The sequence below is a fragment of the Setaria italica genome, chromosome VII (genome assembly GCF_000263155.2).
Source record: "Setaria italica strain Yugu1 chromosome VII, Setaria_italica_v2.0, whole genome shotgun sequence".
NCBI classification, from domain to species: Eukaryota; Viridiplantae; Streptophyta; class Magnoliopsida; order Poales; family Poaceae; genus Setaria; species Setaria italica.
Genome location: NC_028456.1, coordinates 21620430 through 21634984, shown reverse-complemented (window position 1 = coordinate 21634984; position 14555 = coordinate 21620430). Strand labels below are relative to the sequence as shown.

Sequence of the window (14555 nt, the reverse complement as noted above, 5' to 3'; positions counted from 1 at the left end):
AGGTCTGTCCCTAAAATGCCCGACCCTAGCACGACACGGCATGAGAGAGATAGTGCTCGAGCAGGACCGGCCCTAAGCATCGGGCCATGCCTGGGCCGCAACCTCAGCACGACGGGCTAGCCCAGGCACGACACGATTTTTGGGTCGGCCCGGTCTGCTACCAGCAATCCCACTACCGCATATAAATATAGAAACCTAACATTATCCTCTCCCCTCCCCCACCACACCAAACAGCCGCCACTCCCTCCCACCTCCCCTTGCTCACGCCACCGCCACTTCTCTCCTGTTGTCGCCGCGCCCGCGGTCGGGAGGGGCGCCATCCGCCACTCCTGCAGGGATGCAGTCGTGGCCACCATCGGTCGCCACGCCCGCGGCCGGAAGGTGGGCTGCCAGCTGCTGCCGTGGGGGCGTGGCCGGGGCCGCAGACGGTCACCGCGCCCGCGTCCAGGAGGTGTGCCGGCCGCTCCATCCATGGGAGCCACGTCGCTCGTCGCCACCGTGCTCCACCGCCGGGAGCGACTCCCGCTGCTCCATCCACGGACGATGAGGATTCATTTTTGATGGATTTTATGTGATGGATTTGATATAAGCATATATTCGTGGGATGGATTCATGGACTTTGGTGATTTCTGTGATGAATCTTTTAATTTTTTGCATCTTGATGTAATTTCCATGCGCTCGTAGTGCCTGGCCCAGCACTAGCACAGAGTGCCACCATGCCACTGTGCCGGCACGTCAAGAAAAAAGGACCCTCGTGGCCCAGCACTAGCACGGTAGTGCCGCCATGCCACCGTGCCAGCAGATCAAGAAAAAAGGACCCTCGTGCTGTGGCTGGGCTGGCAGTCAGGCACGACAGAACAACACGGGAAAGGCGTCATGGCCGGGCCATTTCGTGCCAGGGCCGGGCGGCCCGTCTAGCCATCTATAGCGGCAGCGGCGGCGATGCGACATCCTAGCGTGTGCCACAGCCAGCTGCGGGATGGCAGCAGGCTGCCCTCGCGCGAGGATTGGCCACCGGCCGAGAGGGCGACAAGCGGCAGCGAGCGGTGCGTGCTCGGGTCGGTGCGGCGGGCAACTGCGGGATGGCGGCGTGCGGCCCCACGCGAGCAGCAGCGAGCAGCGGGTGAGGGTAGCAAGCGGCAGGTGCCCGATCGGTGTGGCCAAATTGGGGCGGGGCCTCCTCGCGCGAGTGGCGCCAATTGCGGGACCGCGTCACACGGCCCTCGCGCGTGTGTGGCCATCAGTTTCTCATTGAGTCATTGAACTCTGAACATTTCTCTCATGTTCTAGCATGGCTAACATGACTTATTTTTCAGAAATTTCCTGACTGCAAAGTCTATGTTCATATCTTGTATTGGATTTCTCGCCAAAACCTCTGAAATGTATTTTCATTACTGACTGCATCTAAGTTTGTTTTAGGCCCGTCGTTATCACGTTATGTAGGTATATTCCGTTGTTACATGATGCATAATAGCGGATGTGGAAATGTGTTTGTTGGGTGGTGTGTTGTATACATCATATTGTGCGAGAAACCTTGTCCTAGCATTCACTTGCAAAAAGTTTATGCATACTATCAGTGCAGCGTACTTTGCAGTAACATGATTTTTCTTTGTCGAAAAGTGCTATACAACAAATCTAACTACACTGTCTTACAAAAAATTGTAGAACAACCTAACTGAGCATCAAAATTTGCCAATACCACTTTGCAGTCCATCAAAATGGAGCCTACAGAAACAATTTCACTAGCAACAGACATCTTGTCATTCAAAGATTTTGCGAAAGAACATCACTTAGAAAACATAAAAAAAAACACAGAATTCTCAGAAGCTGCGCTTTCAATATTATGCTCCGAGTCCAATCCAAACGGACTTTCCACACAAACATTTAGGATATCCAGGCTCACTCGCAAGTGCTCCAGTCAATATAAAAGCCTACTGACCATTCAGAATCCATGCAAGTGAGCAAGTCTAGCTATATCGTATAATTCAAAAGTTTAAAGCACCACATAACTGGTGCCCTCAACATTGCTTTTTGCAATCAAAACCAATACTTTCTTTTCTCAGGGCCCTCTCACTGCAGATTGGTCTGCATGAAGCCATCTCTTATATGTGCCGCAACATCTTTGACAGCTCCAGGACAATGTCCATGATATCCTTGGCAGTGGTGTGAGGGACGTTGTCCAATAAGGCAAGAATGCTGTCCCTCAGCCCGTCCACGATGGCCTGACGCTGCCTTAGCCTCTCCTTCGGCTTTCTTGATCTGGGATTATCTTCTCGGCTTCAGCTTTCTCGCTGGCTGGCAACCTCATCCTAGCAGCTGTACGATACAACTGGAAGGGTAACATGTAAGATTAATCGCTAAAACTCATAGATGCATGTGCCCAAGCAAATGTTGTGTTGCCAATTTAATCTGATGCTTATGCGAATGGTAAAGCACTTGCGTGCATTGATCTCGTTCATTGCTCTCTTGACACGGTCATCAGGCTTAGCATCAACGATCTCATAGCCATATGTAGACATTGCCGACGCTACAAACAAGCCAGGTAAGTTAAAAGATTCTACATGCTCTAAAACAAATTCAACACAAGTAGTTAAAAACAAATGCGTGACAGAAACCTTTTCAAGCTCCTCTTCAACAGCTTTTGCAATGTCATTCTTCTACTCAAATGCGTCATCCAAGTCCAGCATTGGAACAGTAGTTCTAATGACTGAAATAAGCACTGAAGTGCTAATAAGAATGGCTTATAAGTTCATTCGAATTGTGATTTGTGCGGTATAGAAAGTTGGAAACACAACTCTCGCCTCTCCTTGAGTCCTTGTACTGATAAAAAAAACTAAGTAAGAATGTTAACAGAAAGTACAGTTTATCTCAGTAGATTAAGGTGGCGTTTAATACCGATTTTAGCCCTGTCACATCGGATGTTCGGATGCTAATTAGGAGGATTAAACATGAGCTAATTCCAAAACTAATAGCAGAGCCCCTAGGTTAAATCGCGAGATGAATCTATTAAGCCTAATTAATCCATCATTAGCGAATGATTACTGTAGCACCACATTATCAAATCATGGACTAATTAAGCTTAATAGATTCGTCTCACGATTTAGTCTAGAGGTTATGCAATTAGTTTTATAATTAACCTATATTTAATACTTCTAATTAGTGTCAAACATCCGATGTGACAGGAGCTAAAGGCCCCGTTTTCTTCCACTGACTTATTTTTAGCACCCGTCACATCGAATGTTTAGATACTAATTAGGAGTATTAAATGTAGACTATTTACAAAACCCATTACATAAGATACCAAAGCTGAGGTGATAGGACGAGTACGAGCACAACTGTACGAAGATAGAGTACAAACATGGACTCAGTTGAGCGAAAAATCATAACCACAACCGGTTGTTGCCCCATCCTTTATCTCCTGCCGTCCGCTGCTGCTTTAATACTCGTGCACGCGGTGCCTGGCAGACATATTCGTTGACCGCTCGCTGCTCCTCCGTGCCTCACGCGGCCTGGGGGAGTCGCTAATTAGCGCGCGCTAGAAGGCGTACTAGCCATCGATCCCGACATGCTGTCTGCCTCGCGGATATTCCAGGCCACGATGGGAGGACCCCTCCACGTGAACGATTTCTCATTATTTTTTTACGTGTACAAATTATATACATAAATAAAATTATGTGCATAAATTATGAACACAAAATTTGAATAATTTATATGCTCAGATTATGTACAGGAAATATGCACGAATAAATTATTCTCACACAAAAAAGTTTGTGTGCAGAACTTATGAACAAAATTATGTGACAAAACTTTTGACCAAAAGTTATGGACATAATTTATGCACAAAATTATCAAAAATCAGAAACAAATTCGAATCACAACGTTGTGGAGCAAATTTAGGAACTAAATAGCAAAAAAGTTATACACAAAAGTTTGGAAAGCAAAATCTTAAAAGAAAAGAAGAAAAAAGCCGCCATCGCGTCGCTCCTCTACCGGGCCGCCCGTCGCGCCACCGTGCCCTCCCGGCGGTGGCTAGGGCGCCGCTGCTCCCTTGCGCAGGTAGCCGCAGCGCGTCATCGTTGGGCGGAGCTCACGGGGGCCACGAGCCTTCTCCGACGGTGCCGCCGCGAAGGGCCGCCTGCGAAGCCGCCGTCGAGCCTCGCTGCCTGCCGGCGACCGACGCCTGGATTTCGCTCCGCTATTGCCTATTGCCCCGTCCCATGCGCGCGTGCACTCCCCCAGCGATTGGATCTGCAAGCGTCAAGCGAAGAAAATGGGGAAAGAAATTGGATGGAGGCTGGGGGGAGAGAGTGTTGAGCGGACCGTTAAGCTTTAACTCCTGTGGTTTCCATGCACGTGGAGGCAGGACGGTCGGTGGAATCGAGCGTTGTGACGCTCGCGTGTAGAATCAAGTTTGCACCTACACTGGCGGTCTTTTGTAGGGTGAAATGGCGCAAAACGGATTCTACAAGCCCAAGCTGACACGCTTCGTGGCGCGCGATGCGAGCGGCCGAACAGTCCCCACGGCCCACGCGCACGTGATGGCTCACGCGGAACAACGGTGCTGTTGTGCGCACCCGCGTGTGTTTTTTTCTTTTCAATTTCAATTATTGTTCATACCATTTGTACTAAGTACATATTGTATATGCCTATAAGTTATGTTCATAATTTTTTAACAAATTTATTGTGAAAGTTGTGATAAATATTATTTGTGCATATCATGAAAGTTGTACTGCGAAATTCGTACAAATCATGTGCATATGTTACAACTTTCCAAATAGAAAAATGAAATTATTCTTACAAATTGTACATAGGCTAGAAGTTGTACGCATAAGTTATGCACGCTATTAAAATTGTGCTAAAAAGTTATATTATGAAGTTATGTATCGGAGTTATCTATGTAAGTTATTATATTTCGAAAAAGGAAAGTTGGGGGAGGGGGGATGGGCTGTTGAGGATCGAGCGTCAGCAGCCCTCTTGGCGCGCTCTAATTAGTGTGGCATGTGAAACGGTCCGCTCTTTGGTTGGCTCAGGTAGGATTTAGTGTGAGTTTATTTGAAACATCAACTTAAAAACATATTTTTCTCTTAAATATTACTCCCTCCATCCTAATTATAAGTCATTTTGGTTCTTCTAACTTTCGCTATGCTACGTTATGTCTACATATATAGAAAAAACTATGTATATGGAAAAACCAAAATAAAATATAGTTTAGAACGGAGATAATAAATCACTTTTCAAATCCGTTTAAATCATAATATTTATTAGAATTAATTGATTCCATGAGATATGATATGAATTTTTTTTCAGAATCCAATATTTTTACTGTACTAGTTTTACATTTTACATTGTGCAAGTTTAACATTGTAAAAATATTATTTCAACAATTCAACATAGAATGTTAATCATGCAATTGGTTGATATAAAATTTGAAAAAAATCCATTTTAACTCTCCTCACCTATCCACTTTATCCATCCCACTCTCTAAAAAAATGCTAGCTTAATTTAGTCCCCTCTCCTATTAAAACCGGATTACTTTAGCCCCTCAACGGGATTTCCACCCGGATTTGCCCACGTGGCATGATTTTAATCGGCCTAATATGGTTTCGACGCCATGTCATCCCTTTGATGTGGAGTGAATGAAGGCAGAAATGCATGCCATGCAAACGGACATTCATAGGGCATTCTTGGATAGAATGTTTTTTAGGCAGGATTGAGAAGAAGAGCACGAGGCTCAATTTACAGGGGTACATTACGCTACGATAGAAAGAGGGTGGAGCGCTATAGGGGCATGCTTGACATTTATGATCGAACACCATGATACTACAGGCCTTCCAAATGATCCAAAGTAGCCTTAACGAAGCTTGCATTTTTTTAGTGGTTAGTAGTAATTCGATGTGACGATGGATTCCAACGTCACAGCAGCCACAAACCGCTCAGATCTGCGGTAGAAAGAGAAGTAAAGAAATACAGATAGGCCCGGGCCCCACAGGTCCAGTGAAATGCTTGCCCACGAACCAAACAGCAAGAACAACCACGGCGAGCGAGGCCGATCTAAATCAAGCAAAGCTCCCCCCGTTTCATCGCCCCAGAAAGAGGCGAGAAATCCCCAACGAAAGGAGCAGCTGCTCCAGCGACAGCAGCAGCCGCCGTAGCGATTCCTTTCCTCTTCCTCCTCGTCGTCGAGTTCGCCCGCCCGGATCGAAACCCCTAGGGTTTCGCATCGGCCTCCCACCGCCCACCTCCTCCACCTCTCTCCCTCCGCCGCGCGCGCGCGCGGGGAGCCACCAAACCCTAGGACGGCAAATCCGGTGCGATCGCCCACGGTGGAGGCCTCGTCGGCGGCCGAGAGGAGCCGCTCAGGGCTCGGGTCAGGGTTCCGGTACCTCGCCGGCGCCGCCTCCGGGTGGTGGGACCGGTGGATGGTCATGGGAGCCAGCGGCTCCAAGCTCGAGAAGGCCCTCGGCGACCAGTTCCCGGAAGGCGAGCGCTACTTCGGCCTCGAGAACTTCGGCAACACCTGCTACTGCAACAGTGTCCTTCAGGTCTGCATACACTTCCGCTGGAGCTAGTAGATTTGCTGCTTGGTTATGCTACCTCTGGTACTGGTAGGTGGTAGCTGCGGTAGCTTGCTCTCTGGTGACGCCCAGTGTTATCCATTCCGAAATGGCCTGGTTTGGCGCCATACTTGATTTGTTTATGCGGTGTGTTTCTATAGCCTTGACTAATGCTAGTGATTATGTTTGTCTAGTACTTGCTTACTGGATTCGAGATGCGCTACTGTAATGTGGCATGCGTGCTGATGTGGTTAGTATCCTTTGAAAGTTTGGTAGAAACAAGTTGTGCTAGTGTAATGTAACATGTGTGCTGATATGTTTGGATGGTTGGAATCCTTTGCGTAACGTGATGACAGGACCTGTTCTGGGTTAGTATATTACATGTGAATATCTGTTATGCCAGTTCTACACACACTATTAACTTTGTGGTCCAATGAGATATATAAGAATGTAGGGCTATCCGCCATTTTGTGCACTTGCCATTCTAGCATGGTTACAGCTTACAACCAGTAGCACAATACCTTTATTTGGAATGGAAGAGTAAGCTTCTTGCATCTTAGGGCCACCCACGTATACGATAGCTCTAGAATCCGCTAAATGGGACATTTAATCTGGTTGTGCATGTAACCGAAATATTGGACAAAAAGTGATTATCTTACCCATGTCTTTTTGTCTCAATGTCTTCATGCAAGACTACTTGCTAATGAGGTATGGCATAATGCCAACTCTTATTTTTCTGAGTTGGAAAACCACTACTTTGTGTGAATGAATGACTTCCGACTTACCGTGACCCACTTCTCTTGATTAGGTAATGTGCATATTGTCTAGATCTCCTTGCACATGGACTTAAGCCAAGCACAGGGTTGTCACGCCAGAAGTGACTTGGATACCTATTTAGGCAACATGCAGCTGCTTAAGTCATTTGATTGAAAACTTTGCAGTTTCAGTGACCTGAAAAGTAGTATAGCTTTTTTTTTATAGTATTTTAGGTAGCTAGTAATCTGCAGGTTCTCCTTTTTATAGTAGGCAAATTTCTTATATACCACACTCACTTAGCGTTTTCCATTTTGCAAACATATCACTCGGGACCTGGATTACTACTTTAGCACTAGGTACTTCCCTTTATTTCCACCCTTTACCAGTCTGTCGTCTACTGTCACCGCCCCCTTCTCCTTAAGTGGTGGGTAGGCCAGGGGAGTGAGGCAGATCTTGTCTCTCGGGTCCATGTCTTTCCTCTGGCACCACGCCCACACCAATCCCTGAAATCCGTCCCTCTCGGGTTGTCTTCCTCCTCCGATCACTCGTCCTCCTGGACCCTCCCCTGCAGCCCTTGCCACCAGGGTCGCCACTGTGTCGTACCTCTGGCACCACCCCATCTTCTTCGCTGTGGCACTACCTGCCGCTGCCTTCCCATGGCAAATCACAAATCTGGGTGTTGCCGAGTCCGGCGCATCGCGAAGGACATGTTACAGCTCCTGTTGTATGCTTCCACCACTATAGTAAGGCAATGAAGGGGGCGCCATGCTGATTGAGACTGATTGAGAACCCCCCCCCCCCCCCTCCCGCACCCCCCAAATCCAACCATACACACACCTGTTTCGATAGTAGTCAGCTGTGCAGCGAACATCGATAAGGCTTTATTCGGTTTGAATGGGATTGGAGAGGATTGGAGGGGGGTTGGGAGGGATTAATCCCCTTGGGGAGGGGATTAACCGAACCAGGCATAAGGAAGCTTGGATCTGGCTTTGGTGACGGCAGGAGCAGCATCCTTATCGGGGATGGCCGGGTCCGCCAATGGTGGCTGCAGGAGGCGCAGTTTTGTGGGGAGGCATCGCCGCGTCAGGAGGAGATTAGGGCATTGGTGTTGGAGAGGAGGTGCGACACTAGCGTCTGGGGACAAGGATCCACGGGAGAGAGTGTGTTGGGGAAAGACAAAAAGAAGGAAAATAATGGTGCTTTTGATCTGATCTCAATCTGCCCCGTTGACCTTCATTCCTATGGAATAGAAATCCAGTTGGAAGGGGTGGTATTTTTACTAATTGCTTCAAAAAGAGTGGTATGGGCAATTTTCCCTTCATTAATACAAAGTATTAGGTGCTGAGGTATGAATCTACATCTGCAGCTCACCATGGCATAAAGAGGTGCTGCTTCAGAATTGCCGCATCCATTATTTGCTGCCTATGAAGAAGCCAATCCTGTTCACCCACATGCTGCATCCACTTTATAAAATTCTCACGCTCCACCTCGCGTCTAGAATACGTTAGAAATGGCCCTCTTATTAGTGTACATCATAAAGAAACAGAGACGGGAGATGTTATTTTAGTATTGCAAAACATTGTCTTCAGATTATTTTCTAATGGTCAATATTTTCTACTTTTCATATGTACCCTGTGCAAAATATTGCAGTTAACATTATATTATTTCTTTTGAGTGCATTATTTACATTAACGTGACAGTGATTTTTGTTTCAGGCACTCTATTTTTGCATTCCATTCAGGGAGCAGTTACTGGAATATTATGCAAATAACAAAAATCCAGGAGACGCAGAGGAAAATCTTTTGACTTGTTTGGCTGACCTCTTTATGCAGGTAAAGTGTAGGTAGGATCAATTTTTCACCAAATGATGTAACTAGTTCTAGAATGTATTACTTTGGAAAAGTATGGACTATGGAGTGGTGTAATTTCTTGGCAAAAATTGTCTTTTCTTGGACAACACTTCCACTGGAGTTTGAAATGATGAGTAGATAACTTGACTGGAAATTGTAGCGCTTTTTCTGAGTTTCATGTGGTATGAAGAATTTATGTTATGTCTTTCACTCTTCTTTTAAGAGACGCGATGGTTATGTAGAGCTTACCTGATTGGCGCTGAAAATGAAATAAATCCTTTCTTCTCATAGTCTATATATGTTTATGTATGAACTCATATATGAAATTTTTTGTTACTGTCAGATGCCTATTTTGATGTTGACATATTAAGAGTACAAAGTATCCAATTAACTGCTCCTTTTCCTTACAGGGTATATGCTGTTTTCCTGCGTACTAACTTGTATTATTTGCGCTGAACTTCTAACATGTGCAGTACCCTAGCTGTATGTGTATAGTTTTCTTTGGATAGCACTATCAATAGAGGCCTAGTCATGGATATGTAGTTATTTATTTATGTGGGATTTCATGTTCCTTATGCTGCTTTTAATGCATTTAGGTGCCGGGGATTTACTTTTGCTTCATAATTAAAGAGATGATACTGATGAAAAATGAAAAGCCACATTCTGCTAGATCATCTTCATTTAATTATTTATTTTATCTTAAGAACTGGAAATCCCCTGTTAGTGGTGATTTTGCTATTGCCACATACGCTATGTGTTGAATTGCATGCAACATACCACTCTCATGGATGCATCATGCATGTACTTGTTACATGCTTGGATAGCATCATTGCTGGGATTTGAATAATGGCATGTTAAGTCAGTTAATGCGCTTTATAGTAGTGGCTACCAAAGCATTGCTGCCTTTGTTTTACACTTGGTTTTTGGACACCCTGCTTAGGGTGATGGGATTAACTGACATATAATATGATCCTGTTGTCAAGTAAAGTTGTTAAAATAAATAACTTTGACATGACATCTTTCTGTCAATACATTATTTCACTTCTTCCATGTGTGCTGGTGTTACTTCATAGTGTTTTGTATATGTTATCTAAAACTTGTGCAAGATATTGCTGTTAGGAATGAAATAATGGGTGCTCATTGTGTATCATGCAGATAAGCCAAGCAAAGAAAAAAACTGGTGTTATTGCTCCAAAACGTTTTGTTCAGAGAGTGAAGAAACAAAATGAGTTGTTTCGCAGCTACATGCACCAGGTAACTTGCACATGTTATAGCAATTTATTTCGTTTTATCTGCTGTAGTATGTTAGCATCATCGTATTGGATTGACACAATATAAAACAAACTCCAAAGAAATATTTACTTTAGCTGTAAGTAATGGATATGAGCAATTGTGGTCCCATCATTGTAGTGTAGTACTGCCTGTCTTGTCACATTCTCAAATTTATCTGCTATTGTATAATGGTTTAATTACTGTGATACCTTCAAATGCAGTTATTTCAGGAATTATTAGCTTTTATGATGACTCAAAGCAGTCACTTCTCTTGACTAACATATGTTTCCCATATGGTTCTGTAGGATGCACACGAGTTCTTAAATTTTCTTTTGAATGAACTTGTTGATATTCTGGAAAAGGAGTCCAGTGCTGCGAAGGACTCCCCCCAATCTTCATCTCCTGAAAAAGCTCCAAATGGTCCAGTTCAACCTTTAGCCAATGGAGTTAAAAAGGAGCCACCCGTTACCCTGGTCCATAAGAATTTTCAGGTGACTGAACTCATTGAAAAGTGCCTTGTGTTTTTTCTTTCTTCTAGATTCAATTTCCCGTCATCTTTACATGCATACAAACCTTGCAGGGCATATTGACCAATGAAACAAGATGCTTAAGATGCGAAACAGTAACTGCAAGAGATGAAACATTTCTTGATCTTAGTGTTGACATTGAACAAAATAGTTCTATCACGAGCTGCCTGAAAAACTTCTGCTCTACAGAGACTTTAAATGCAGAGGATAAATTCTTCTGTGACAAATGCTGCAGGTAACTACCATGCTTCCCCTAGGTTGTCTTTTTCTTGTCTTCATCATCAGCATTAGCTTTGAGATATCACTTTTACCGGCCACTGTCATTCTACTTGGCGCCTTGGCGGGCACCTTGTTTTGGTATATCTCCACAATAGCATTAAGCCCTGACCCCTTAGTGACCTCAATTCCCTCGTACGTTTGTGAGAACCCAATTTTGATTTTGACAAAATTACAAGAAGTAGCTACCTTCCCATCATCTTGACTTTAGCTGTAGCTACCTTCACACCATCTTGACTTTAGTTGTACTTTGTGTGAACCCAATTTATGCTTGTAGATTTTGACAAAAGTACAAGTTGTAGCTACCTTATGGAAGAGACCATCATCTTGACTTTATTTCTTTGTTACTTCTGAACTCAAATATTTGGTCCCATTCCAGTTTGCAAGAAGCACAAAAGAGAATGAAGATCAAGAAGGCTCCCCACATATTGGTGATCCACCTAAAGCGCTTCAAGTACATTGAGCAGCTTGGCCGATATAAGAAGCTTTCATACCGGGTTGTATTCCCCATGGAGCTGAAGCTCAGTAATACATCCGATGACGTAGACACCGAGTACTCCCTCTTCGCTGTCGTGGTCCACGTCGGAAGTGGCCCTAATCATGGGCATTATGTGAGCCTCGTCAAAAGCCACAACCACTGGTTGTTCTTTGACGACGAAAACGTGGAGATGGTCGAGGAGCAGACCCTGCAAACATTCTTCGGTTCCTCACATGAATACTCGGGCAACACAGACCATGGGTATATCTTGTTTTACGAGGGCCTTGGTGGGAAGAGTTAGGTTGTTTTCCTTGGCCTTCCCTGTTCCTTTTTCACCCTCTCTTTGGAGCATGCAAGTTCACTCTTGTACCTACACAGCTGCTATTTCATACCTCCATGGAAAATTGCCAATCGAAGAGGTTGTATGACATGAGGACGCCAGATTTTGGGTGGTTTCAGTGTACAGGGGATAATGGAATCTTGCTCCCAGTGATGCAATAAGGTGTAAATCGTTTTAAGTGCGCCTGACCAGTTTCTTCTCAGGACTAACATCTTTTTGTTAAAGAATGGAACATTGCTATTGGGCACACTGTACATTAATTCTAGTTCAAAATCTTGGATGCATTTCCCAGTTCTGCTGACTTTGGGATCTGGAATCATGTTACATGTTTGGGCTTGTCAACTTTGGTCGGTTAAGCGTGTGGTTCGTTTTACATGTCATATCTGGAATCATGTTACATCTTGTTTGTACCGCTTCACACCACCGCTGCTCTTCAGGGGGGTTACAATGTAAAGGTCTTTTTTTTTTCTTTTCCTCTTTCATTCACTGGTTCTGTACTGAAGGAATGTTGGTTTTCCAGTCATGCGTGGCAGCGTGGGTACATGTTGGTTGCCGTAATGAAGGAATTCACGTGTTCAGCAAGACTGATCACCACATTAATCCCGTAAATATACATTTGGAACACATGATAGTTTTGCTGGATGAGCACGCTGTGCCACATAACACTGCTGTGCTCGTCCGGTGCTTCGACCATCCCGCCGGCTGGGCTGGCGGCCGTTTCCCCGGCCGCGGCGCGCGGTTTGCAGAGTCGCCGGCACGGCGGCACCAAGCTTCGTCGTTGCGCCGCATGATAAAAGCCGCCCGGCACCCTCGCTGCGTGAGCGCGATAGCGACTGACGCAGCTTTCTGTAGCGTCACGCACGTCCCTGTTAGGCTGTGGCAGGAGCGAGACTAGCTGCAGCTTTCGCGTGCACTGTTGGTTTGGCTGCCGCGGCAATCCTTCTGGAACGCCGCCGGTAGGGGGCTAGGGAGGAGCAGCGGCCGAGCATCACGTGGCGGCACCTCTGGCCTTCCCTTCCCTGCCGCTCCGACGGGGCCCGGCCAGCGCCGTCCGGCCTCTCCGTTGCGCCAACGCCTAACGGGCATCTCGAGGCTCAGGTGAGGCCAGCTCGTCGTCGGCCTATCGCCGCTGTGTGTTACGCTGATTCTGCTGCTGCTGCTGGGCTACAGTGACCCTGACGGCCTGACCTGACGCTTCCTTGTTCAGCACATGTTCGTTCGTTGGATCTTGGAAGTACGTGCTTGTTTTCCTTCAACCATCGCTCCCTGGGCTAATATCTACCCAAGGACCGCAAAATAGCATCGTGATTCTATTTCTCTGAACGTTGTCAGATTGGGTAGAAATGCACAAATAACTGGCTATCTTTACGGGGTGTTTTTATCCTTGAGTTAAAGTTTAGTCCGTGTCACATCGAATCTTCGGAGGCTAATTAGGATGATTAAATATGAGTTAATTATAAAACTAATTACATAGATGGAGGCTAATTCGCGAGACGAATCTATTAAGCCTAATTAATCTATCATTAGCAAATGTTTACTGTAGCAACACATTGTCAAATCATGAACTAATTAGGCTTAATAGATTTGTCTTGCAAATTAGCCTCCATTTGTACAATGAGTTTTGTAATTAATCTATGCTTAATACTTCTAATTAGTATCTAAATATTCGATGTGACAGTAACTAAACAATGGCTGCTTATAACCTCTGCGTTAGCTCTGTTGTTTGTTCAATTCTCTGCCTGTGCAGGTTCTAGCCTGGCAGCGGCGGTGCTACCTCCAGAACCAATAAATAGATCGAGATCTCACCGTATCCATGCTGTATTTATGTGCTTAACCTACTCACCATATAACGTGAAAGAACATTTCCCCCAAATCCCCAAACGCAAGCAGGTTACTCAAAACCATGATCCCCCAGCCCAACACAGCGATGCAAGAACGAGACTGACAACAGTAACCAAAGGTCGCCGATGGTCAAACAGAGAAACACAAGGGAATGCACAGTTACATACATAACACACCTCCAAGAAAAAAGCTCGAAATTACAGGAAAACCTTCATTGTCTGATCAACAACAGTGATTCTTTTTAAGCCAACCACCCTATACCGATCGCACAAGTTCTAGTGGATTAGATTTACACAACTATTATCACATACAGGAACGAGCTGCCTGGTTTGCACATCCATCAGAAAACCCTAACCAATTAAGTTTGGCTGCACGGAATTTTCCAGTTCCCAGCCTGTTGTCCTGCAGTTCACAATTCATCAAATGTTAGTGCTTTTTTTTACACAAGTATATCATGTCTCCAATTTCTGTACAGTATATGCTGCATGGAGCACAAAACATCCCCTTTTGTACTAATCATGCATATTATCATGATAAGCTGCAAACTGCAATATGGCAACAACAATGTAACTTACTGAGAACAATGGGTTATGGTGCATCCGAACTCACAATGACTGGGGTAGCTGACTCCAGTTCATCAACCGGTGCGACTGTGGAGCC

The 14555-nt window shown here is 45.2% G+C and overlaps 2 protein-coding genes across 4 annotated transcripts in view; one reads left to right on the top strand and one right to left on the bottom strand.

Moving 5' to 3' along the window:
• Positions 1-6027: 6027 nt before the first annotated feature.
• On the top strand, positions 6028-12426 carry LOC101760065 (ubiquitin carboxyl-terminal hydrolase 4). The gene is made up of 6 exons (XM_004975753.3): positions 6028-6542; positions 9026-9142; positions 10316-10414; positions 10738-10923; positions 11013-11194; positions 11615-12426. The coding sequence occupies exons 1-6, from the start codon at positions 6420-6422 to the stop codon at positions 12012-12014; spliced, it is 1107 nt and encodes a 368-aa protein (XP_004975810.1). The 5' UTR covers positions 6028-6419; the 3' UTR covers positions 12015-12426.
• Positions 12427-14003: 1577 nt separating this feature from the next.
• The window catches only part of LOC101759255 (cryptochrome-1), a 4578-nt gene continuing 4026 nt past the window's right edge, over positions 14004-14555 (bottom strand). The window contains exons 5-6 of one of the 3 annotated variants that reach the window (XR_215534.3): positions 14471-14552; positions 14004-14297 (exon numbers count right to left, since the gene is read on the bottom strand). Coding sequence is in view for 2 of the 3 variants with exons in the window: in XM_014805560.2 (XP_014661046.1) it covers positions 14246-14297; positions 14505-14555 (103 nt within the window). In the remaining variant the exon portion in view is untranslated. Of the gene's footprint in view, positions 14298-14470 lie in introns of all 3 variants that reach the window. The other 2 variants (XM_014805560.2, XM_004975752.4) reach the window with 2 other exon arrangements.